Source organism: Phocoena phocoena, chromosome 11, assembly GCF_963924675.1.
Source record: "Phocoena phocoena chromosome 11, mPhoPho1.1, whole genome shotgun sequence".
NCBI classification, from domain to species: domain Eukaryota; kingdom Metazoa; phylum Chordata; class Mammalia; order Artiodactyla; family Phocoenidae; genus Phocoena; species Phocoena phocoena.
Genome location: NC_089229.1, coordinates 7,396,436 through 7,421,540, shown reverse-complemented (window position 1 = coordinate 7,421,540; position 25,105 = coordinate 7,396,436). Strand labels below are relative to the sequence as shown.

At 55.8% G+C, this 25,105-nt stretch overlaps 2 protein-coding genes across 3 annotated transcripts in view; one reads left to right on the top strand and one right to left on the bottom strand.

Annotated features, from left to right (window-relative positions):
- Positions 1–10,946, top strand: part of ACO2 (aconitase 2) — a 52,097-nt gene extending 41,151 nt beyond the window's left edge. The window contains exons 7-18 of the mRNA XM_065888395.1: positions 632–736; positions 1,741–1,832; positions 2,875–2,980; positions 4,850–5,007; positions 5,218–5,291; positions 6,042–6,153; positions 7,047–7,169; positions 7,408–7,563; positions 8,492–8,683; positions 9,147–9,279; positions 9,779–9,900; positions 10,406–10,946. Coding sequence (XP_065744467.1) covers positions 632–736; positions 1,741–1,832; positions 2,875–2,980; positions 4,850–5,007; positions 5,218–5,291; positions 6,042–6,153; positions 7,047–7,169; positions 7,408–7,563; positions 8,492–8,683; positions 9,147–9,279; positions 9,779–9,900; positions 10,406–10,543 — 1,511 coding nt within the window. The 3' untranslated portion in view covers positions 10,544–10,946. The remainder of the gene's footprint in view (positions 1–631; positions 737–1,740; positions 1,833–2,874; positions 2,981–4,849; positions 5,008–5,217; positions 5,292–6,041; positions 6,154–7,046; positions 7,170–7,407; positions 7,564–8,491; positions 8,684–9,146; positions 9,280–9,778; positions 9,901–10,405) is intronic.
- A 1,323-nt stretch (positions 10,947–12,269) lies between these two features.
- On the bottom strand, positions 12,270–24,874 carry POLR3H (RNA polymerase III subunit H). 2 transcript variants are annotated; one of them, XM_065887739.1, is made up of 6 exons: positions 24,764–24,874; positions 22,223–22,319; positions 15,714–15,800; positions 15,180–15,243; positions 13,562–13,763; positions 12,270–12,323 (listed from the first exon to the last, which is right to left on the bottom strand). In XM_065887739.1, the coding sequence occupies exons 1-6, from the start codon at positions 24,872–24,874 to the stop codon at positions 12,270–12,272; spliced, it is 615 nt and encodes a 204-aa protein (XP_065743811.1). The 2 variants fall into 2 exon arrangements, with proteins under 2 accessions (XP_065743811.1, XP_065743812.1); XM_065887740.1 differs by lacking the exon at positions 15,714–15,800.
- Positions 24,875–25,105: the final 231 nt, after the last annotated feature.

Below are 25,105 nucleotides of genomic sequence, written 5' to 3'. Positions count from 1 at the left end.
GCCCAGACCCATGTCCCAGCAACCCCATGAGGCTGGAGTCCTGATAGCAGTCAGGGCATCTGTAGCCTTTCCAGTTCTGCGGGCAGTCTGTGGTCCAGGCAGTGGACGTCATTCCAGTCTTATTGCTGGAAAACTGCGGACCCAGAAACATTTCCACCGTGTTGTAGCTGAAACAGTGCAGGCCTGCACACCAGGCAGTCAGACCGAGACCTGCGGGCCACGCTGCATTTGCTCTGTGGTATGACCTTGGGCCTCTCTGAGCCAGCTCCCTCGCCTGCAGATGGACACAGTAACAACTGGTGGTCTGGCCAGGTCCGTGTTCATTACATAGGGGCTGTCTAGTCTGCTGAGCGGGACAGCCTGGCCTAGAACTGGAACTTGGCTTGTAGGAGCTGAATCTTGTATCCCCTTCACTCTACCCAGCAGCCACCCTGAGAGCCGGGACACTGAGCTCTGGCCCCGTGGCCTCTCTTCACTGGGCCTCATTTTAACCCTGGGCCACACGGGCAGTGAGAGTGAGGGAAGAAATGATGCCAGCTCCCTGGTGTGAAGACGTGTGTGCACCTCTAGCAGGTGTGGGGGACCCTCGCCTAGCTGCACAGCCAGCCCCCTGGGCTCTGTTTCTCTACAGGCATGGCGACAATCTGCAACATGGGTGCAGAAATTGGGGCCACCACTTCGGTGTTTCCTTACAACCACAGGATGAAGAAGTACCTGAGCAAGACAGGCCGGGCAGGTGAGCCAGTGGGCATCCTAAGTCCTAAGCCTGGTGTCTCTGGACTGGCTTCAGAGGCTCTGAGAAGCCTCTAACGGTCTGTGAGAGGTTATGCGTGTTACTGTTCCTGAGTGGGGTGTCTGTAGCTCTCATCAGCTTCTCAATGGGTCTGGCATCTAAGTGTGAGATATCCCTGCCTCAGGATTGGAATTTAGTTTCCCCTGAAAGGGTGTCTGAATTCCGGTTCTTCTTGGCCTGGTCCCTGGTGCCCTCTGTGGGAAGCTCTGGAAATGACATGGATCTGCTTCTGTTTGTAATTCCTGCCCTAGCAGGGGGAGGAGGAAAAACGTCTGGAACAAGAACCACTTTGTAGGCCTCCCTCAGCAACTTCCCTGAGGTTCTAGCTTGGCTTCTTTGAAACCCAGAGTTGGAAATGGGTCCTGGGGGAGGAATTGTTGGAGCCTCTGAAGGGAGGTGAGCGAGGATGATTGGTGGAGCCAGAGGCTAGGGGCCTGGGGGGGAGTTTGTCACTTTGTTCCCAAGCTCTCCGCACACAGAGTCCTACCTGAAAGGCCCTTCCCTCGCTTTTATTATCAAGTAACTTCTCCTTCTTTAAAAACTCAGTGCTTCTCATCTCCAGGAAGCCTTCCCTGACTCTGAGCCTCAGTCACTACTTCTCCCCTGTGTCCCTGTGTTCCTGCGTGCCTCTGTTGTATTATGTTGTGACTTCCGGCTCACTGATAGCTCCTTCGCTAGACGTGAGCTCCTCGAGGGCAGGAACTGTGTCCTGTACTGTTTGTTTTGTTCCTTTGTTTGCCCAGTCAGTGTCCAGGGCCTGGTGTTTGACAGGTGCCTGGTAACTGTGGTTCATATGGATGGATGGGTGGGTGGGTGGATGGATGCATGGATGGATGGATGGATGGATGGATGGATGGATGGATGGGCAGGTGGATGGATGGATGGATGGAGTCTCATGGCCAATTTCTGTTTTACATGCTTCAGTCTCCCTCCCTTGTTGATTTCAGACATTGCCAACCTTGCTGATGAATTCAAGGATCACTTGGTACCTGACCCTGGCTGCCATTATGACCAACTGATAGAAATTAACCTCAGCGAGGTGAGGACGGGAGTTGGTTCTAGGAGTTTCTGAGGGTGGGGGGTTCAGGCCCCGTCTGGGGACTTCTGGTGGGCCCTGGGGAGAGCCAGAGCAGGTCCCTGGCTGCACACCCAGCAGGGCTCTTGGGCTTTTGGTTCCCCAGTGTCCCTGCAAATGGCTGCCTGAATCAGTGGGGTGGGAGGGGCAGCAGGAAGGCTGTGTGGCTAAGGGGAGAGTGGAGGTGGCTACGGCTGGTGATTCAGAAGTGTTCAGTTGGCCCCCACCTCAGCTTTAGGAGAAGCCAAGATTTTGCCCTAGAGTTGTGAGAGTTCAGAGGGCAAAGCCCAAGATTCCCAAGCCTGAGCCTGGCACCCTGAGACCTGTAGGCCAGGGTGGCGTTTGGAAGGCCAGAGAAAGGGCAGTCTGGAGGAGCAGAAGCAGCAGAGCACAGCAGCCAAGGGTTTAGGCCCTGAAGCCAACCTGCATGAGTTCACATCTTGATTCTGCCACTTAAGCCTGTGACCTTGGGCAAGTTACTCAAGCACTGTGGGCCTCACTTCACAGTGTACCCAAGGCAGTCATGGGAACTGAATGAGCTAATCCGTGTAATAACAGTTGCTGACATTTATTGAGTGCTTACTGTGTGCCAGGCACTTCGTTAAGTGCTTCACGTTGATTGATAAGTATCATCACATGTAAAGCATCTGGCCGTAAGATTCCAGAAGCACCATAGTGTGGGAGGTAATGGGCTTAGGAAGCTGGCAACCTTGATTCATCCCATGCCTCTGCTGTCGCCAAGCTACGTGACCTTGGGCAAGGCAGGCGCTCTGCCGTCTGCAGGCTGGAGATGACGAGCCGTGCGGGGTTGGAGAGATCCCAGGAGCTGCGGCACGTACAGTGCCTGTTGCTCGGGCGTTTCCTGGGTTGAGGTTTGAGCCGTGAGAACAGTAGTTGGCCTCCCAGGCCCACCGTGACTTGGTGAGCGGGAGTGAGGCCGCCTCTGAAGAAGAGAGGCTGTCCACGCGCCAAGCTGGGTTCCCTCCCTGTGCCTTTTCTTCCTCAGCTGAAGCCGCACATCAATGGGCCCTTCACCCCCGACCTGGCTCACCCTGTGGCAGAAGTGGGCAGTGTGGCAGAGAAGGAGGGGTGGCCACTGGACATCCGAGTAGGTGAGCCACCCCCGCCCCCTGCCTCAGGGCCAGCGGTCCACCCAGGGCTGTGGGCTGTGGCCTGGGCCCTTCCTGAACGGACCAGGCACTTTCTGAAGTAGTTGGTTTTTTTCTTATGGCTTTTTAAAGAAATTACTTTTTCTTGGTATAAAAGAAATAGAGGGATTTCCTGATGGTCCAGTGGTTAAGACTTCACCTTCCAGTGCAGAGGGTGCAGGTTCAATCCCTGGTTGGGGAGCTAAGATCCCACGTGTCTTGCGGCCAAAAAAAACAAAACGTAAAACAGAAGCAATATTGTAACAAATCCAGTAAAGACTTCAAAAATGGTCCACATCAAGAAAATCTTCATAGAGTCTGTCACACAGAGTGAAGTCAGAAAGATAAACACAAATACCGTATGCTAACACATATATATGGAACCTAAAAAAAAAAAAGAAAAAAGAAAATCTTCAAAAAAAAAAGAAATATATATCAGTGTAGAGAATATTGACAAATAAGAAGTATTTTAAAACACCCCTAATCTCCACCCTCAGCCAGAACCAGCTCTAGAAGCTCTTTGACAGGTATACTGTATTTCTGTGAACATGCACATACTGGTGTGTGTAATTTTCTGTTTTACAAACACTTCCTCTTACCAACCGTGACGACTGATTTTACTTTACATGCTTTACGTATACGGACACACTGGCATGGTATCACTGTTGTCACAGTTTAGTGTGGCTGTGAAGCACATGAACCCAGGTGGCCTGGGTATGAATCTGACTCTGCCACTTCACAGCTGGGTGACTGAGAGCAAATCACTTCACCTCCTGTGCCTCGGTTCCCCAGGTGTAAAACGAGGGTGATACTGTACTTACCTGTTAAAATTGCTGGGAAGTGGGACGAGTTAATGTGTGGTAAGAGCTTTCGGTGGTGCCTGGCATGAAGTGCTATACAATGTGTTCAGCCTTGCGAGTTGAAGTAAATACAAACAAATCTTCGGTAGCTTAAAATTAGAAACTAAATTCCTGAGCTGGTGAGAGAGACTGTCTCTGTCTGTAGACAGTGTGATGTCATCCAGTCTTTACTGACTTTCTGAGTAACTGTGATAGACTTTCCTTTTTCTGATTTATTTACTTAATTTACTTTTTTGGCTGTGTTGGGTCTTTGTTGCTGCGTGCGGGCTTTCTCTAGTTGCGGCGAGCAGGGGCTGCTCTTCGTTGCGGTGCGTGGGCTTCTCATTGCAGTGGCTTCTCTTATTATGGAGCACGGGCTCTAGGCGCGCGGGCCTTAGTAGTTGTGGCACGCGGGCTTCAGTAGTGTGGGCTCTAGAGTGCAGGCTCAGTAGTTGTGACGCACGGGCTTAGCTGCTTCACAGCATATGGAATCTTCCCGGACCAGGGCTCGAACCCATGTCCCCTGCATTGGCAGGCGGATGCTTAATCACTGTGCTACCAGGGAAGCCAGACTTTTTAAAAAGAATCCTTTTTCCCCTGATTATAAACCAAGTAGAAAGCCAGAGAATACTACAAAGTATAAAAGAAGAAAATTGGCCTATAGGCCCTCACGCAGCAGCAGTCATGTAAGTGTCTCAGTGTGGGCCTGCTGATGTGCATACACATGCAGACTGTACTACTGTAAGAGTGGCTTGTACTGCTTCCACGCATGTTCAGTGTCGTGTTCACTGGCCACATCTTCTTCCCTTAAATGGCTGGGTCAAGAGGAGCTTATCCTTTACTCTTAAACAGCTAGGTAGTTTGCTTCCAACATGTCTCTGTTGGAAGCAGAGTTGGTGAACTCTTGACCAGACCTGGATCATTTGCGGTCAGGTGGAGAGCTCTGGTTACTCTCTCCTCCTGACTCCCGGCCTCACCACCTATGATGCACCAGGTCTGATCGGCAGCTGTACCAACTCCAGCTACGAGGACATGGGGCGCTCAGCTGCTGTGGCCAAGCAGGCACTGGCTCATGGACTCAAGTGCAAGTCCCAGTTCACCATCACGCCAGGCTCTGAGCAGATCCGTGCCACCATTGAGCGGGACGGCTACGTGAGTGCCCACGCATCCCGCCCCTGGCTCCCCCACCCCACTGCTGAGTAATGTGGCTTCAGGGCAGAACAAACCACAGCCTTGTAGGCAGGGGCTGGGACAGGCCCCAGGGTTCCCATCAGCTATTCATCCCTCAGGCTGCTGAACCACCCTTTCCCATCAGCTGCCAGCCTGCCCCTGACAACTCCCTGTCCTCTGTCCCTGCTGCAGGCACAGATCCTGAGGGACGTGGGTGGCATCGTCCTGGCCAATGCCTGTGGCCCCTGCATTGGCCAGTGGGACAGGTGAGAAGCACGATTTTTTTTTCTTTCTCTTTTACGGTACGCGGGCCTCTCACTGTTGTGGCCTCTCCCGTTGCTGAGCACAGGCCCCAGAAGCACAGGCTCAGCGGGCATGGCTCACGGGCCCAGCCGCTCTGCGGCATGTGGGATCTTCCTGGATCGGGGCACGAACCCGTGTCCCCTGCATCGGGAGGCGGACTCTCAACCACTGCACCACCAGGGAAGCCCCAGAAGCACGATTTTGATAGGACGGCCCTTTATGTCCTGGGGTACAGAGCCCCAGATGTTGAGGGGAGATGTCGTTGAAGTGAAAACTCCCAGCCCAAGGCCTCTGGCTTTGGGGCTGTTGCACATTAGAAGACTTTTCCAGGAAGGACTGGAAAGTTGGGCTGGAAGTAAAGAGGAAGAGCCCCCAGCAGCACTGAGTGGCCACCTGGACGAGCCTGGGGTGGCAGGAAGAAGCCAGGGGGGCCTCATCGTAATGCACACAGTGGTGACCTCTGATGCAGCCTCTTGAAAGGAAGCAGTGCCCGGGTCAGGAAACTCTGGCCTTGGTCTGGCCTCTGTCTTACGTGTGGTCTCAAGCAAACCTCATTGATGCCCGAGGTTCCCTCTTGCTCTGTGTGTGTGAGTTCTGGGAGGAGGTGACCCTTTCAGGGTCTTTCCAGTTCCCCCTCCTCTGCCATGAGCTAGGCAGGATGGGCCAGGTGGCAAGGCCAGACATCCCTAACTCTGTCCCCTCTGACCTGGCAGAAAGGACATCAAGAAGGGGGAGAAGAACACCATCGTCACCTCCTACAACAGGAACTTCACAGGCCGCAATGATGCGAACCCCGAGACCCATGCCTTCGTCACATCCCCTGAGGTGAGACTCTGCCAGGCCCGGCCCTAACCTGGGACGGCCTCTCGGGGCCCTGCTGCTGGCCGGTCAGGGGAGTAGGGGCACTGGGGAAGGCCGTCTGACCCCGCAGGGCTGCTGAGGGAGGCTTGGCATCACAGGGCAAGGGACTGTCAGGGCAGAAACCAAGAGCCATAAACCTTGCCGGCCCCAGGCGTCAAACTCCCTTGGTGCCCCCCACCTGGCTCCGCTCGGTCGCAGGAGCCTGAGGTCTCATTTAGCACAGTTGCGATGGTGAGCAGGAGCCTTAGCATCACCTGGGGACAGAAGGCAGCCCACCTCCACCCAGCCCTATGGCCTCGACCCTGTCGCTCCCCTCCTCTGTGCCCCAGGGTCCTGTCGGCGGCCCAGGAGCAGCGCAGGAGGTGCTCGCACTGTCCCTGAGCCGGGAGGGAGGCCGCTGTCATGGTGAACAGCCACTGAGCCGCGTGCTCCGGGCACTTAGTGGTTGTCCGCACTTGGCCAGTCTTTTGTAACTTGGTTTTTTGAATGAGTGTTCCAGAAATACTTTTGTGAAGAAATGGCCCTTCCCATGTTTTCAGTGCCCATTAAGGAACATTTTCATTGCAGCCGCATTTCCGGCCTCTCTGGGTCCAGCACTGACCCTGGTCGAGGGGGCTCTAAGGTCAGGCCCCAGTGGGGGTGGTAGAGGCCAGATTACCCTTGGGTTCATGAGTCCCCTGCGGGCCCAATGGCCCTGGTCCCAGGGAGATTCCTGCAGCTCCCACCTCTAAGGGGAAGAGTGGTCTGTGGAGAATCTGGAAATTTCCTGGGCTCCAGCTCAGTTTTGGTCTCTGCTGAGGTGGAGGAATGGGAGTGGAGTTTGGTGCCGACTGACAAACTGGCCACCTCCATTTCAGATTGTCACAGCCTTGGCCATTGCTGGCACCCTCAAGTTCAACCCAGATACTGACTTCCTGACGGGCAAGGATGGCAAGAAGTTCAAGCTGGAGGCTCCAGACGCAGATGAGCTTCCCCGAGCGGTGAGCAGGCACCACCACGGCCACCTGTCCTGCACGCCCGCCTCGGCCTGGGCCTCAGGGCCGCTGTGTGGCTGAGACACTTCCTGCCCAGGAGGGACGCTCACTGTCTGTGAGAGTGAAGCGGCCGTGTTCACCGGGAGAGAGCGGCTTGGTGCTCGGGGGAGCTTGCCTTCCATGAGAGCCTTTCCGAATGGGGGCTGAGGGGCTGGCACCCAATGTGCCCTGTCCCCTGCTGCAGGAGTTCGATCCTGGACAGGACACCTACCAGCACCCCCCTAAGGACAGCAGCGGCCAGCGTGTGGACGTGAGTCCCACCAGCCAGCGTCTGCAGCTCCTGGAGCCTTTTGACAAGTGGGATGGCAAAGACCTGGAGGACCTGCAGATCCTCATCAAGGTCAGTGGCATGGGGACAGGGAGGACAGCCCTGCTGCCAGGGCACCCTCCCTTGATTGGTAGGAAGGGCCGTGAAACCACACGTTCTCCTATGGACCATGGTGGAGGACACAGTCAAGATTAGGGTGGGGGCAGGAAGGGAGGTTTGGCTGCAGAGGAGTGAGGGCATCTGTGTCCCCTCTTCCACTGCCCCGTGCTGGGCAGAACTGAGTCTGGCCAGCTGCTGTCTGAGGCCCTCAGCAATCCTGCTCCAGCTGGTGAGGGCCACCTCCAGTGGGTGGGGGTAGTGAATGCAGCACAGGGAGGGCAAGATGGGCACATGTGACCCTGCACAGCCAGGTCTCCACACGTCTGGCTTGCAAGACAAGCTCCGGAAGACGTCATTTCCTCTGTTCCCACAGTTGAGCATCGGGGGTATGGCCTGTGTTTGGGAGCTGAGCAGACAAGCTCTTGTGGTACAGACAGAGGCCTCAGACCCATGTCACACGTGCATTATGCTGTTAACTGTGGGGTCTCCAGGCAGTGTCACGGCCAGTATTAGGCCCACGTAGTAGATGAAACTGATCAGTCACTAGCCAGAACCCAGACATATCCCTGGGCTCCTCTCTGTGTCTGGTATGAGATCTGTAGCTGGTCTTCCAGCCTGGGCATCTCCTACCTGAGGGCCTAGGTCTAAAGGGTGAGTGAGCAGACATACGTGTCCTCCATGTCCAGCCTCCTCTACCCCCTCTGAGGGGTGGGCGACAGCCTTGCCTGAGCCCTCGTGGCCAGAGTGGTGACGCCAAAACTGTAGACCCTGTGTCACAGCCCGACATCCTTCTCGTGTCCCCATCCCCGGGTCCCGCTGCCTGCCTCGAGAGGGCCTCTCCCTTCATCCGCCACTCAGAGGCCCTGCCACGACCTCTGTTCTCTGTGCTCACCCACCCCAGGTCAAAGGGAAGTGTACCACTGACCACATCTCGGCTGCTGGCCCCTGGCTCAAGTTCCGTGGGCACCTGGACAACATCTCCAATAATCTGCTCATTGGTGCCATCAACATCGAAAATGGCAAGGCCAACTCCGTGCGCAATGCCGTCACCCAGGAGTTTGGTCCCGTCCCTGACACTGCCCGCTACTACAAGGTGGGTTGGTGGGGGTTAGGGATGGGGGTCCTCTGGCACCTCCTGGTGGCTGCATGGGGCAGTGGGTGATTCAGGGACAGGGGGAGTCCATACCAGTAACTCTGCAGTTGAATAGTGTCCCAGTGCCACGGAGGCAGTCCCATGTCTGTCACCGCCACTGCCCTGGGCTCTCCCCGACACTGTGCCCCCCACTCACGCCTGCCTCCAGGCTGAGCACTGATGCGGGGGGGGTGTCGCACCTTCCCAGGCCCACTGCAGACAGCCAGGGCCCGTGTCTCATCACGTCTTCCCAGGGCCTGGTTTGGGCCAGATTCACCTCTAACTTCACCTGTCCTTGGGGAGCAGGTGAGGAGGGGACTCTCTAGCTCCTTGACCTGTGAGCCTTAGGAAGCCCGAGGACTGTGCAGGAGGGGGGCCAGTGCCCTCCTCTCCCTCATGAACTCGCTCCTTACTTTCCTGACAGGCACATGGCATCCGGTGGGTGGTGATCGGAGATGAGAACTACGGCGAGGGCTCGAGCCGGGAGCACGCGGCACTGGAGCCTCGCCACCTCGGGGGCCGGGCCATCATCACCAAGAGCTTCGCCAGGATCCACGGTGAGCTGGAGCCCCATCCCAGCCCCATCCACCTCCCCTTGCTGGCAGCCCAAGGTTCCTCAACCTGCCAGTGGCCCAGTGGGGCCTGGAGCCACACGCCTGGTTCCTAGGGCGTGTCGGCAGCTCATTTCCCACCATCACCAGCCTCCAGCCTCTGCCCCTTCAGGTTTGCGTGGATTCTGACACCCACGGCTTCCCATCTCTAGCATGTGCTGGTCTTGCTTCCAAACTTGTAGCAGTTGAAATCCAGGGCACGTGGTCAAAGGATTGTCTCTGATTGTCACAGGCTTCAGGAAACACAGGCACCAAAGCACACTTGCATAGGGCCCCACGTCACTGGGAGTGCGCCACCTTGGTCCTCGTAGTGGATGCCCCAGGTTTGTCCCCATGTGACAGGACTAGGGGTGCCTCTCCCAGAGCCTTAACTAGACTTGGTCGGTGAGGTTCCTCACGAAAGGAACCTGCCGTGTATGGACTGAGCGTGCCCTCTGCCTTCTAGAAACCAACCTGAAGAAGCAGGGTCTACTGCCCCTCACCTTCGCTGACCCAGCCGACTACAACAAGATTCACCCTGTGGACAAGCTGACCATCCAGGGCCTGAAGGACTTTGCCCCTGGCAAGGTAGGGAACCAGGGAAGGAGGTGGACCAGCCAGCCCATTTCCCCCAGGGCCCTCCTAAGAGGGGAGGGGAATGGAGGGGGCAGCCACCTTGGTTCCCCTCCTTCTAAACCTGGCCCTACCTGCACCTCCTCCCATGAGCCTCTGTTCCGGCTAGAAGGGCCCCTAAATTCTCCAGGTAACCCCCCTAGAGAGGGAAGGAAATGCCTTCCCAGAGATGAGGGTAGAGCCAGCTCAGGCCCTCCTACCGTCCACTCAGTAGCCCAGGCTTGGCACTCAGAGGCCAACAGCCCATGCCCTGCAGGACCTTCTTGGCCCCAGGAGTTAAGCCATCTAGGTCTTAGCATGGCCACCGAGGCCCAGACCTGGCCTAGGATTTGGTTCGCCTTGCTGGCCCCAAGGACCCAGAGCAGTGACCCTCTACCTCCTGACCCTCTACCAGAACCGAGGGCCGTGTTCCCAAGAGCCAGGCCACCCATACCTGCTTTCCTCCCCCTCCTCCTCCCAGCCCCTGAAATGCATCATCAAGCACCCCAACGGGACCCAGGAGACCATCCTCCTGAACCACACCTTCAACGAGACCCAGATCGAGTGGTTCCGCGCTGGCAGTGCTCTGAACAGAATGAAGGAGCTGCAGCAGAAGTAAGGTCCTGCTCTGCCACCAGCGCCCGCCCATCCTGCTCCTCGGACCCAGCTCCGGTGTCACGAGTGCAGTTCTGCGTCACCAGAACCAGATCTGATCCGATCCAGCCGTGGCTTCACTCACCACCGAGATGGTGTGGCCAGGCCTTCTGGCCTCTCTTCCGTCCGCCCATGGAGTGACCCACAGGTGGGGGTGGGGAGGTTCTTAAAATAACGTATCAACCCCCCACCTTCCTGTTTTTAGTTTGATTCAGATCTTGAGCAGCTTTGGGCAACGGTATTTATTTTTAACGACAGACTCCCATCTAAAGTTTTTCTCCTGCATGATCATTTCACTGGTGGCTGAAGGGTTCGAAAGATCCTTTTGTTCTTCTAAGGAAAATAAGAATCCAGATTCAGTGAGTGTTCCTTTGTGAGTGATGGTGTCTGTGCTGTTACCAACTCCAGCCTGTGGGGCGGGGGGTCCTTCACAGCCAGAGTCAGTGGACGCCGACAGCCACGCCACAGCCGGACCCATCACCAGACTTCCCACTTTCCTTCCCGCCCTGCTTTCGCCTGCAGCCTCCCCTCCCCACGCCCACACATTCCAGTAGTTTCCCCAATGGGGGCGGGGGGGAGGGGTTGGCCCAAGATGCAGCCCCCACTTCCCCTGGGCATCGAGTTGCCTTTCAAATGCCCAGAGAGTGTCTGTTTTACAGACAGACCACCACGTCCAAGGTCACAGCTAGTCCATGTGTGTACTGCTCCCTAGTTTCTAGTACAGGGCGGCCACAGGCACTGCTCTGCAACTGCTCCTCTCCCTGGAGCACTGCCCACTGGCACTACTCATACCTCCACGGCCCTGTGTCCCTGTGAGCAGAAAGGCCAGGGCAGGAGGCAGGCTCCACGGAGATTCCTTCATCAGGACAAGACTTGCCTGACAGAAACATGGCGTCGGGTGGGTGCTACAAAACAGTGTCCTGGTCCCGGCAAAAATTCCTGGCAGAAATGAGTGAAGGGACAGAAGGAGTCTGGCAAAGCCATTCTGCTGAGTAAATGATGGGGTGCTTGCCCTGGTGCCAGGATCTCACATCACAAGCAGACACCCACTGGGTGTTTGTTCCTGGTGTGGCCAAGGTCGGAAAGTGACAGCTGGCCCGAGGCTTCCTGCTGGACTGCTGGTGGGGGAGTAACAGCAGCAGGTCACCAGCCCTCACCCCCTTGGGCCAGCAAAATCCACAGCACCCACTTTCCTGATGGAGCTGGTCAGCTGAGGCCAGGCCGCCCCACCTTCCACACGCTGGTGGGAAGAGGGTTTTTCCCTTAAAGGTCAGACTCTGATCAGCAACTGGCAGCTGCCCCAGGCCAGCCTCTTGCTGTTACTTTATGGAGCCACCAAGCTCAGCTGGCCCAGAGCACAGCCTGAGGCAGCCTGGAGCTCTCAAACCCCAAGTCCCGCCATTAAGTCATCTCCGGAAGTGATCGGGGTGAGGAACTGTCCCAGCTGTGGCAACTCGGTAACCTTAGAACACTGAGACAATGGTGGCTCTCCCAACTGACGTGGCCATCATTTATTAAATATCTTTGTTGTCACTGACAGGCAGAAGTCCATGTGGACGGTGGGACTTAGTGGGGTAGGTCTGGGAGGAGGAGGGGAGGGGACAGCCTGCTCCTCGGCATCCTGTTGTCTTCAGGACCCGCCGCACCACCTTCCCGAGGGCTGGGCAGGGTCCAGTGTCAAAGCCCCAGTGCTAGCTGCTAGTCCACCAGGAGAGAAGGCCCAGGCCCGGCTCACTGATGGATCCCTGCCAGGGGGAGAGAGAACAGGCATGTTTCATCTACCTTTAGAGCTGGAGCCAACCTGGACAGGAGGCAATGGGGGCCCTTCCTTTTAGGCGCCCAGCACAGGCCAAAGGGAGGGTGGGGCACACCCCAGCCAGGAGGCTCTGGGGACATGCTGGAGCTGCAGCAGTACTCCCCGCTGGTCCAGACTCCCCTCTCCTGCTCCAGCCTCTCCTGAGGCATGTAAGGAAAGTGCTGGTTTACCGAGGGTACAGCCCCTCACCCCTCGCCCCCAGGCCTGGCCCACACAGGCACCAGCAGACCAGTCCTGGGCCTGGCTTCTGAGCCACTCGTGGTCTAGTTCTGCCAGAAAGGCCTAGTAACCTTGAGCCCCAGCCTCCAAACACACACAAAGGGGAAGCCTTGGGCCACCCACAATCCTGACAAAGACAGCTGCCCTAAAAGTGAACTACGGGGCCCACGTTATACCAGAAAACCCTACCGGCAGGCCCCTGAAATCCCACTTTTGTCATATGTCGCTCACTGTCTGGCTTCATGAGGATAAAAGACAAAAGGGACCCAAGTCAGATCTGGCCGGTTGCAGTTTCCCTGCCACCTCAGGCCGTGTGGGTTTGTAGTAGGAGCAGCCCTACCACCCCTCCCTTGGTTTCTTTCTCTCTCAGCCCCTTGACCCACAGCCTTGTTGTCCAGTTGGTGTCATCCCTCTTGTGGGCAGGGGTCTGACTCCCCTGCCCTCCCCAACAGCCATGGCAGCTTTATGACCTCACTGCAAGAATTACTGCTGCCCTGGGCTTCCCTGGAGGCGCAGTGGTAAGAATCCACCTGCCGATGCAGGGAACACGGGTTCGAGCCCTGGTCCGGGAAGATCCCACATGCCACAGAGCAACTAAGCCCGTGAGCCACAACTACTGAGCCTGTGCTCTAGAACCCATGAGCCACAACTACTGAAGCCCGCGTGCCTAGAGCCCGTGCTCCGCAACAGGAGAAGTCACCGCACCACAACCAAGAGTAGCCCCCGCTCCCTGCAACTAGAGAAAGCCCACGCACAGCAACAAAGACCCGATGCAGCCAAAAAATAAATTTATAAGGAAAAAACAAAGAATTACCGCTGCCCTGGCCTGCAGAAATGGGGCTCCCCAGGGAGAAGGGACTGCCCAAGACCCCACAACAGGGACCTGCACCCTGACCTGCTGGGGCCTCCCGCCCCGCGGTTCCCCGCAGTCTTATGAGGACAGCTCACCACAAGCGTGTACGGAGCCTCCTTCTTTGGCAGCTCCTCGCTGGAAGAGGTGGCATCGGCTGAGCTGGGCCCAGTGGGGGATGTGTCCACAAAGCTCTCGTCCACCACCCGGAAGCGGATCTCCTCGCCGGTGTCCATGTATAGGTCGTGCGCTCCTTCCTCCGTCTCGTACTCCCACACCCACACTTGCTCTGCCTCATCGCTGGGTGGGGCGCAGGGTCAAGGCAACAACCAGGCCACAGGGGAGCCAGAGTGTTGGGGAGTCCTCCCACGGCACGCCCCAGGAAAATCCAATCCCAGGCTGAGATGCTCTGGAAAGTCACAGGAAAAGCAGGCCCAGCGCTGTGTGCGAGAGGCAAGGTCGGGCCGGGCCCAGTGAGTGGCTGGATCTCCTGGGCACCAGGATCCAGACTGGGAACACGGACCCCGGGCAGGCACCACGGGACACCAGAGCAGGAAGGAGCTCCAGAGCACAGCGCGAGCTCTGCCTCAACATGGAATGACCACAGCCCCTCGGTGCCTGAGGTCTTACTCTGCCCATGTGTCCTCTCTCAGAGGCCGACTGCCAAGTTCAAACCTCAGCTCCACCACCCACCAGGGGCCAGGCCCAAGCTCTCGGTGCCTCAGGGTCCCCATCTGTAAAACAGAGATTACAGTAAGGCCTGCCCTCCAGGGCTGCGGTGGGGAGGTAATAAAACAGCACACGTGTAATGTGCTTTCCCCAGGACCCCTCGGGTCGGCCCGAGTGCTCACTGACGCTGGCCAGCGTTCTCCGCATAGTGCAATTCCACGTCCCTCTCCGTGCCTCAGGACACTTGACAGCAGGCAGCCCAAGGACTTGCCCAGTTTCCAAGAGGACACGGCAGGATGGGAGGTCACCAGGCTGAGGGATAGGCCAGCCTGGGCCAGGTTTTCTGACAAGTTCCAGAGCCACACACAGCCCCTACCCTGCACACATGCGCGCACACGCACATACACACACGCACGCACCCCGGCTCCCTACTGCCGGCTCTGCTGGATGGCCCCCCTCCAATCAGCAGAGCTCACACCGAAAAGACATGCTGCCCTCTAATGGCAACCCCGCAGATGGGTCCTGCCCCTCCTCTGCGCCAGGTCCCATGCTGGGCATTGCGGGTACAGTCGGGAAAAGATGGGGTCCCTCCTGGTGAGCGGTCTCGGTGAGCACCCACAGAAACAGCAACCCCAGTGCAGCAGGCAAGGGCCGGGACAGGGACAATGGGGGAGCCAGCAACAGGAATCTTCAACCAGCCTAGGACCCGCAGAGCCAAGCCCTCAAATGTTAGCTGAAGGGGGGAGGTGGGCCAGTCAGGCGGGCCTCTAGAGGGAGGTGACCTTTGAGATGACTCCTGAAGGGACAACCTAAGCGCACTGAGCTGGAACCAGGCCTGACAGTCCAGATGGAGGCGCAGGTGTGCAGACACCAGTCAGTGTGAGAAGTACAGGCAGGTCAGTGCTTCCAGAGCAAAATGCAAGCTAGAGGGGTAGGCAGAGGCCAGCAGCATCAGGTCACAGGACCCAAGGCCACCTCGAAGAGTGAGGACCTTCCTTTGGAGAGGCCCGAGCTCCTCCATGACCCACTCTAACCTTGGGAGGATACAACTTGGCCGGCTGCTGCAGTGACTCTGGAGGGATGAGAATGTCATCGAAGAACCCTAGAGAGACTGGAAGACACGCAGGTGACAGCATGAGACGGGGCTCAGAATGGACAAGCAAGCCCTTACCCTGTGCTGCCCATGGAACCCTGGGCCCCGTCCCCACCCCAGAGCCCCACGCCTCTGCCATAGCCTGAGCAGCCACCCAAACCCGAGGTGGACACTGCACAACAGGGACCAGCAGATGCCAAGGGCCCCGAGTCACCTCTGCCAGCTCCAGTGCCTGCCCTGAGGTCCTGACTCACAGCCTTGCAGTGAAGGCCCCCAGCTGGCCTAGGTCCTCACAGTTATAGCACAGGGGGCTGAGTATCCCCCTTGTGCACAAGCTGCTCAGACAGCTTGGGAAGGTTCTCTTTCCCTATGTGACCCCTCCCCTGACCATGAGGCCCAGCACAGAAGCTAAAGGGAGGCAGGCCAGCCCCGCCATCTGCCCCCAGCGTGCTCCCGGGTCTCATGTGAGGACTCAGGGCCAACATTACCGTGCACTCCCTCCGGGCTGCAGCCTTTGATACTTCCAATCAGAATCTCGTCCAGGAACGGATGGAACACCACATAGCGAAAGTGAACTGGAAATGAAAGCGTGTCAGTGATGAGCAGGCCATGAGGAAAGGCTGCTCCAGCTGGGGTGGCCTGTGCTTTCCAGTGTCCACTCTCACTCACTGGCATGCTGACCCCGTGGCGGCACCAAGAAGCCACACAGCAGTCCACGCCAGGTGCCTGTGGGCCTAGACCTGTTAGCTAAGCCAGAGGGACCCTCGGCCCCGTCCCCAGCAAGGCCACAACTTGGCCCCCGTTGTGAGAGGCCGGCAGCACTGGCCCTGGAACTGAGGCTCAGTTCCCAAATCCATCAGTCACACCTGAGCTCAGATTCTGGGCCAGCAATGACCCCAAAGTCAATTCCAGCCTTCCTCCAGGCTCTCTCCTTTATTTATTTATTTTTTTTTTTAAATTACCGGGCTGCTGTTCTTTTTTTTCTTTTTTAAAAAAATTTATTTTTATTTTTGGCTGCGTTGGGTTCTCGTTGCTGCTCGCGGGCTTTCTCCAGTTGCAGTGAGCAGGGGCTACTCTTCAATGCGGTGCGCAGGCTTCTCATTGTGGTGGCTTCTCTTGTTGTGGAGCACGGGCTCTAGGTGTGCAGGCTTCGGTAGTTGTGGCACGTGGGTTCAGTAGTTGTGGCTCACGGGCTCTAGAGCACAGGCTCAGTAGTTGTGGCGCACGGGCTTGGTTGCTCCGCGGCATGTGGGATCTTCCCGGACCAGGGCTCGAACCATGTCCCCTGCGTTGGCAGGTGGATTCATAACCACTGTGCCACCAGGGAAGCCCAGGCTCTCTCCTTTAAATTCTAACAAGGGCAGAAGCAACTGGCAAAGAGAACCAGGTTTGGAAACAAGTTCCCCCATCTCCCGCTGATTGGCAAAGTTTGCCCCAGGCATAGCTCTGACCTGGAACAGGATGCTAAAAATGCTCTGGAATTTGGGGTGGGGGAAGAGCCAATAAACCAGCAAAAATGCCTCTGTGGGTTCTCAAGTCCTGTCCTATGTGGTCCCTACTCACCTGACCCCAAGAAAAATATCAGGTAAGGTCTGTGCCCACATCACAGACTCTGACTCCACAGCCTGGCAGAAGCCGTCACTCCATCACTGCTGCCCCTTGCTGAGCGCCTGCCCCCTGCCCTGCACACATGCGTGCACGCACACACACGGGGTGTCCACCGAGCCCCAAAGGTGGTGTCTAGGGCTTGAATTCCGCCAGGGCTAGTAAATAACCGTAAGGCTGCCCCCTGGCAGTCGCCCAGTGCCCATCACGATCCACCTGTGTCAGATGTCATGCTTCCCCAGTGTGACCATGCGCAAGTGGCTCAGAGAGGCTGAGTCACCCACTCACAGTCACACAGCTGTTCTGCCAAGGGGAAACTCCAAGTCTTCCCGAACCATGAGACAGGAACACTGGGTTGAATCTGCCTTCCTCAGAAAGGGTTTAATCCCCAAACACAGGCTTCTGCTACCAATGCCCTCAGCTGCCTGGACTGGCAGCCTCACCCCAAGGACAGCAGGGTCCACCTGGCCCCCAGCTCCCCACCAGGCTGCTTCCCCATGGCTCCACCAGGCAGGAAAGTGTGGGAAAAGGAGAGGAGGCAGCTGGTGCCCCTCCCTCCCTGGGAGGAGACAAATACAAGCCTCTGAGCCTTCTTAAGATGGGAGAGCCGCATGCTGACCTCGGAGAGGGTAGATGAGGGCAGATGTCACTTACGCACAGTGTGGAAAAATCCTGTCCCCTGTATGACTCAATGTCGGTTCATTTTAATAAATCCCCACGGAGCCTCTGCCAGGTCTGTGCCAGGCCCGATTTGGGCACTGGGCTTGCAGGGACAGGATGACACAGGATCCTGTGCCCAGGGAGCTCAAGGCTGGAACAATTACCTCCAGAAGCAAATGGTGAGCCACCCAGGTGTCTGACAACAGATCAATGTATAAACAAAATGTGATATATCCATACAATGGGAGATTATTCAGCCTCAAAAAGGAATAAAGTACCGACACATGCAACAACATGGAAGAACCTCGAGGACATTATGCTACATGAAATAAGCCAATCACAAAAGGCCACGTATTTTACGATTCTATTCATATGAAACATCCAAAATAGGCAAATCCAGAGACAGAAAGTCGATTAATGGCTGTCAGGGGCTGGCAGAGCGGGGAGTAACTGCTAATGAGAACGGTGTTTCTTCTGGGGGTGATGAAAATGTTCTGGAATTAGCCAGTGGTGACAGTCACACAGCCTGGTGAATATACTAAAAGCCACTGTACCGTATGCTTTAAATGGGTGAATTTCATGGTATGTGAATTATATCTCAATTAAAAAACAAAAAGGAAGGAACTTTCCTGGCGGTCCAGTGGTTAAGACTCCACGCTTCCACTGCAGGGAGCACACGTTCGATCTCTGGCCGGGGAACTAAGATCCCACATGCCACACGGCCAAAAAAAATAATAAATAAAATAAAATAGGAGGCCACAGACCAGCTGGAGGGCCAGCTGGGATGGTGCTATGTTGCGGGCCACCTCCCAAGACCCCCATCTGAAGTTCTAGGGATGTTTAGCCTGCAGGTGGGAAGACTGGAAAGTCAAAAAGGATGGGTCTGAAGGACCAGTAAGAAGAGGAAGACCCATTCTTAGTTGTAGGCTCGAGCAAACTTTGTCCCAGGATAGGTAGGGCTGCCTCAGGATATGATGCGTTTCAACAAAGGACAAATACCATGATTCCACTCACATGAGGTACCTGGAGTAGTCAAATTCACAGAGACAGAAAATAGAATGGTGGTGGACAGGGGCTGGGGGCAGGGGCTGGGGAACTGTTGTTTAGTGGAGACAGAGATTCAGTTTCAGAAGACAATAAAGGGACTTTCCTGGTGGTGCACTGGTTAGGAATAGCCTGCCAATGCGGGGGACATGGGTTCAATCCCTGGTCCGGGAGGATCCCACATGCCGCGGAGCAACTAAGCCCGTGAGCCACAACTGCTGAACCTGCGCTCTAGAGCACGTGAGCCACAACTACTGAGCCTGTGTGCTGCAGCTACTGAGCCTGTGCTCTAGAGCCCACATGCCACAACTACTGAAGCCCACGCGCCTAGAGCCCATGATCCACAACAAGAGAAGCCACTGCAATGAAAAGCCCGCGCACTGCAACGAAGAGCAGCCCCTGCTCGCTGCAACTAGAGAAAGCCCGCACGCAGCAACAAAGACCCAACACAGCCAAAAATAAATAAATAAATAAAATTAAATTAAAAAAAATAATAAGTTTAAAAAAAAAGAAGACAATAAAGTTCTGGAGATGGATGGTGGTGATGGCCACACAACAATGTAAATGCACTGAATACCACCGAACTATACACTAAAAATGGTAAATTTTATGTTATATGTGTTTTATCACAACTTAAAAAACAAGGGAAAAGAGCAAAGCAAACGGTGGGCACAAAGACATGCTGCTCCAGAGCCCAGAGCGGAGCCCCAGTTCAGCCAGAGGCAGGGGAAGGAGGCGAGTCCAGCCAGCCTGGCAGGCATGGAGAACACAGGGCTGGTGCCAAGGAAAGGTACCCTAAGTGACAAGGGATAAGGCTGGCCAGTCGGGGCCAGTGTCACCAGTCACAAAGGCTAACATGTCGTGAGCACCTACTACGCGCCAGGCACCGGACCAAAGGCCTCCCGTGGTTTTTCACGTTTATTCCTCGCAAGGGCTGTGTGAGGCGGGTACCATTATCATTACACCGTTTTTCCAGGAATGAGTCTCAGAGAGACAGGTAAAGTAATCTGGCCTGAGTAGGAGGAGAAACAGAAAGAAGCAGAAGGCAACTGGCAAATGAATAATCCTCTAAGCGAACGCAGAGGCCCGGTGCGGAGCCCCGCTCAGCACACCCTTGGCCACAGCCCTGGCGAGGCAGTGGCAGGAATGGGGCCTGGGCTTGTGCTCAGCCTCGAAGCCTGGCCACCGATCCCCACCACAGACCAAAGACACCCTGCGTGATGCTCAACAGGCCCTGAGGAGCCTTGTAGCCACGAGTGTTACCCCATTATACAGATGAGGAGAGTGTGGCTGAGGAAGGTCGTCACATGCCTGAGGTCCCCACGAAGGGGGGCCTGAGCCAGGATTCAACTCCAGGTCTGTGTGGCAGGCCTAACCCTGGGCTCTACTCCTGTACCTCGTTCCCAAGAACACAGGGGACCCAGGGTGAAGCAGGGTGGATAAGAAAACCAGCAGTGAAGTCCTACACCAAGCAGCAGACACAACCAAATGAACGGACAGAATTTCCTCATATTTAACTTTTTTCTCTGAGTTTTTTTTCTTTTTTTTAAATTAATTTATTTTTGGCTGCGTTGGGTCTTTGTTGCTGCGTGCGGGCTTTCTCTAGTTGTAGTGAGCGGGGACTACTCTTTTTTTTTTTTTTCTTCAGTACGCGGGCCTGTCACTGCTGTGGCCTCTCCCGCTGCAGAGCACAGGCTCCGGACGCGCAGGCTTAGCAGCCATGGCTCTCGGGCCCAGCCGCTCTGTGGCACGTGGGATCTTCCCAGACCGGGGCACGAACCCATGTCCCCTGCATCGTCAGGCGGACTCTCAACCACTGCTCCACCAGGGAAGCCCGGGGCTACTCTTCGTTGTGGTGCGCGGGCCTCTCATTGCGGAGCACGGGCTCTAGGCGCGCGGGCCTCAGTAGTTGTGGCACGTGGGCTCAGCAGTAGTTGTGGGTCACAGGCTCTAGAGCACAGGCTCAGTAGTTGGGGCTCACGGGCTTAGCTGCTCTGCGGCATGTGGGATCCTCCCGGACCAGGGATCGAACCCGTGTCACCCGCATTGGCAGGCAGATTTCTAACCAGTGCACCACCAGGGAAGTCCCTTTGAGTTTTTCTTGAAGTTCTGGCCCCCTGACCACTTGTCTCCTGGACAGCAAGGCCCCTGTCCCACGACAGAGACTGGGCTCAGAGCCCTTGTGGCCTTGTGTCCACATCACCGACTGGTCTTTCTGCTAACGAAACCGTCCTGGTCCCCACACGCAGCTCTCCACAGAGTTCAACGGCATCCGTGAGAACTAATTAAGTCTCTGGATTCCTGGACACACACACCAGGCAGCCTCACAGCACAATCTGGAATGCTTGGACATCTCTGTGCTGAGGCTGACACTCCCCGCCCCCCCCCCCCCCCCCCAGTACGGGCCAGGGCAGGGCTCCTGAAACGCGGCCTTGTGTGAGAATCCCTGCAGGCCCCTCCCCAGAGATTCTGACTCAGAGGGTCTGGGGCAGGCGGGCGAGCGCCCAGCGGAAGGCGAGAGGCATGCCTGCACCCCGACTAGCCCTGGACCACCTCAATGGCGCCCTTGCCCTCTGCTTCTGATCTGGTTTGTCCAGGCAGGGGAGAGAAGAACACCCCGCTTCCTCCCTGAGCCCTCTCCTCAAGGTGACCCGCCCTCTACTCCTCCCTCCCATCCGGGGTGCACATCCCTTGCCAATGTGACCGCAGCCCCTCCCATCCAGAGGAAGCCCTTCTCCATCCTTAGACTCTGGCCTCGGCCACGTGACCTGCTCTGGCCAATGGGATATAAGCAGAAGCTTGAAAAGCATCTGTGCTTTGGTGCCCAGTCTATCTACTGAAAGAGGACACCACACCGAGCAGAGACGTGAAACCCAGCCGAAGCCCCCCATCCAACCAGTCTGTCAACCACCAGACACATGAGACCACCCTATACCATCCAGCCCTGGCCAAGCCAGCCCAGAAGACCACCACCGAGCTGACCCACAGAATTGGAGAAACAATTCAAGTCGATGAGCCGTCAAGCACTTGCTCTGTGCCAAGGTCCTGTCCTGAGAGCTTTGTACATATTAACTTAGTAATTCTCACAACAATAACGTCTACTGTTAAAAAATAAAAAAATAAAGTCTGTTAACTGCATTTTACTGAAGAGGAAACAGAGGCACAGAGAAGTTACATGTTCCGCTCAGGACACACAGCAAGTAAGTAGCAGAGTTGGGATTTAAACCTAGAGGCCACACTTTTAACCATTATGTCTTGGTGTCCCTCAAAGTTTCCCACCCCCAACCAGCCACCACCCCAAGAGGGGCAGCTGTGCTCCCCTCCGCTCTCCCCACTTTTAAGCTAGCAATGCCTACTCCAATTGTCTTCCACTATCTGTCCACCCACCCTACCTGAGCAGCCTGAGAGCCAGGCAGAGCAGGGCTCATATAACACACAAGACCAAAGGGGACACAGACACAGAGCCACAATCTCAGAGCTGGAGAAGCCTTGAGAATCACCTTGTCTACCTCCCCTTCTTATAGACAGGAAACTGAGGCCCAGAAAGGGGAAGATTCTGCCCATGATCACCCAGTAAATTCCTGGCAGAGTCAGGACTAGGCCCCAGGTCTCCCAACACCCTGACGAGGACTCCCCCTACAGAAAACTGAGCCCCAAGAAGCCCAGTGCCCAGAAGGAGGGCACCCACCTTTGGTGTGTGATGCACCGTCCCCCGGGAACACATAGGCGTCCTCCAGCTTGGTGATGTCAAACAGGCAGATGCAGAGTCCCACGTTGTACACGACCTGTGGGCATCCGTGTACACAGCCCGTGACCTCGAGGCCCAGCCCCCTGCGCAGTCTCTCCTGAGATCCACCCCCCACCTCCCACCCCCACCCCGCGCCGGGCAGGTATGATCATCCCCGTTTTACAGCTGGAAATGCATTGGGGCACTGCCTGAGGTAAGGAACTCGGGGAGGATGCTGAACTCTGGAAAGAACAAGGTCTTTGGTGACATGACGGATGCAGGTTACAACGCCAGCTCCACCACTCCCTGTGTGACCTCCAAGGTCACTTCTCTGAGCCTCAGTTTCCCCATCTGCAAAAATGGACATACCAGGCTGTGGGGTTGTTAAATCAAGAGAACAGCTGCGAAGTACCTAGCTCAGTAGCCAGCTCACCTGCTAGAAATAACAATCACCAATCAAGGATCATTATCATTACTAATAAGGATCAGTGGTGGGGAACCCCTGGTTAAACCTACACTTTCCAAGGCCCCAGTTCCATACTAGAGCTCACAGTTTAAAATGTCAGACCACAGCTAATCGCTGTTCTGCTCACAAAGTCTCGGACACACAGACGGGGCCACAGGGACTGAGGCTGGCAGAGTGACACATGGGAGGCCCTGAAACTGGGCAGAGAACAGGCAGAGGACATCCCATGACCCATCTCCACTCCAGGATGCTGCAAAGGACTAGCTGCTTGGTGTCTGTTTATCTGACACCAGCGTCATCACCTCCCAGTTAGAGACCTTGCAGGACTGTTCAAGGATTAGCAAGAAGCTCAGAGAACTCAGAGTCCCGGCCAGACCTCAGGGCAATGAGGCAGAGTCGGCTGGCTTTGGAAGCACAAGGAGATGTGTGCCCTTGGCTGGACCTTGGACCTATTCTGTGTGGCCTCCTCTCAAATGACTCAATGATTCAAATACAGAAATACTTGTCTAGGAATTCCCTGGCAGTCCAGCTCTTTCACTGCTGAGCGCCCCGGTTCGATCCCTGGTCAGGGAACTAAAATCCTGCAACCCTCGCAGCGTGGCCAAAAAAAAGAGAAATATTTGTCTGAACAGGTCAGAGAAGGACCTGCATTACAGAAGGACTATATACCCTCTTGTAACTTTCACACCTTTTCTCTTTGTCCTTTAGAGGTCCCTTCTCCTTTTACCTCACAAAGTAATCAGACACCATCCACTAAGGACTCCATGAGTTCTCTCCACCAACAACAAATCCCCAGGTCTGTACACTCCACCTTCTGTAATTTCAGGCTCTATGGAAGGGACCTGCCTCCTGCCTACAGCCAGCCAATCTTCCTCCGGCTCTCTCCTCAGCCTACTACCTCCTGCTGAAGACCATTATTCGATGAAGTCCTGCAGGCCCTGTATGACCTGGCTCCCACCACTTTCCAGCCTCTCCTCTCTCTGTGTGCTCAGGCCAGACCAGCCCCTCCATGCCATGATAGATGCGATATTCCCTCCTGCCACAGGGCCTTTGCACATCCTGTTTCTGCTTCCTGCACAGCTCTACTCTCTGCCCAGAACCTCCCCCCCCCAAAAAAAAACAAATCCCCTATGTTAGTTCTTCTTCACCACCAGATCTCAGCTCAAGCACCACCTCCCTAGCAAACCCTCTTGTCTCCCTCATTGTAGGTGAAGTTCCTTCATTCCACAGGCTTGTGAACACCTGTTCTCATAACATTTACCTCAACTTCTCATCACACACTCAGCTGTGGGAGTCTCTCACCCATATCAGCTTTCCCCACCACACTACAGAGCAGAAGCTTGTCTGTTTTATTCATTTAATAAACAATTATGGAACATCTACTCTGGCTAAATATGGGGGATACCATGGGGAAGACAACAGTCACTTGCCCTCATGGAGAGGGAAAGAGAAAAACAGTAACCAAGTAAACAAATAAGAAAAGAGTGGTGAGTGCTAAGAAGGAAAGAGTGATATGGCACAGAATAACTGCAGAGGCAGGGCTGCTTCAGAAAAGGCCATGGGAAGGCCTCTGAGGACCCAGCACTCAGGCATGCTAGCCTGGCACATAAAAGGTGCACAAACATTTTTTTGCAGGAATGAATGGATAAACCTCCTTACAGCTAAACTACCAGCCATCTTCACAGAAACAATGCATGGTTGGACAGCAATTATTATTTCCATTTTACAAATGGAAACTGAGGCCCAGAGGGGGTAAAGGACTCGCCCTAGATTGCAAAGTAATTTGGAAGTGGGGACGCTAGCAATTCCCAGTTACAAGGCCTTTTTCAAACCCAGTTTTTCTTTTGATTCCTGCCAGCATCCTAGTGGGTTAAGGATTACCCCCCATCCCATGCACAGGCTTAGAAACCGAATTCTGAGACTTTAAGCTATTTGCCCAACTCCAAGGCTTGGCATGGCCAGGCCGGCAGCGGGTGGGTAGGCAGTGCTGGGCCCTCCCGTGCCAAGGCCTGCCCACGACCCCGTGGACCCAGTACCTTGTTGGCCAACTTCTTGTTCAACTCCTCGGCAATGGAGTCGTTGAGCTTCCTCTCAAACTGCCACGGGGGGATCCGCACGGTGTCTACCATCTCCACCAGGACGAACATCCCACCCTGCGCGGGGGGCTCGGGGAACGGGTGGGTCAGTCACGCACCGGAGCCTGGGGCAGTGGGGATCCCCGAGCCCGCTCCGTCCCGTTCCAATAGCTGTGACCAGCCCCCAGGCCAGCAATGGGGCTGCACCGTAGGGGTGTCCCGTGCGGGGCGTGCTCCGCTACTACAAAGAGAGGAAAATGAGGCTCAGCCGCAGGGTCTTGGGCTCGAGCGGGAGGGGTGCGC

What these genes read in the sequence shown, in the direction of transcription:
- POLR3H (XM_065887739.1), bottom strand. Translation starts at nt 24,874, where the DNA reads ATGTTCGTCCTGGTGGAGATGGTAGACACCGTGCGGATCCCCCCGTGG. An exon ending in CAGCCCGGAGGGAGTGCACG is followed by an intron (nt 15,244 to 15,713) that starts GTAATGTTGGCC and finishes CGTGTCTTCCAG; the next exon opens with TCTCTCTAGGGTTCTTCGAT. An exon ending in AGGCTCCGTACACGCTTGTG is followed by an intron (nt 12,324 to 13,561) that starts GTGAGCTGTCCT and finishes TCCCCCTGGCAG; the next exon opens with GGATCCATCAGTGAGCCGGG.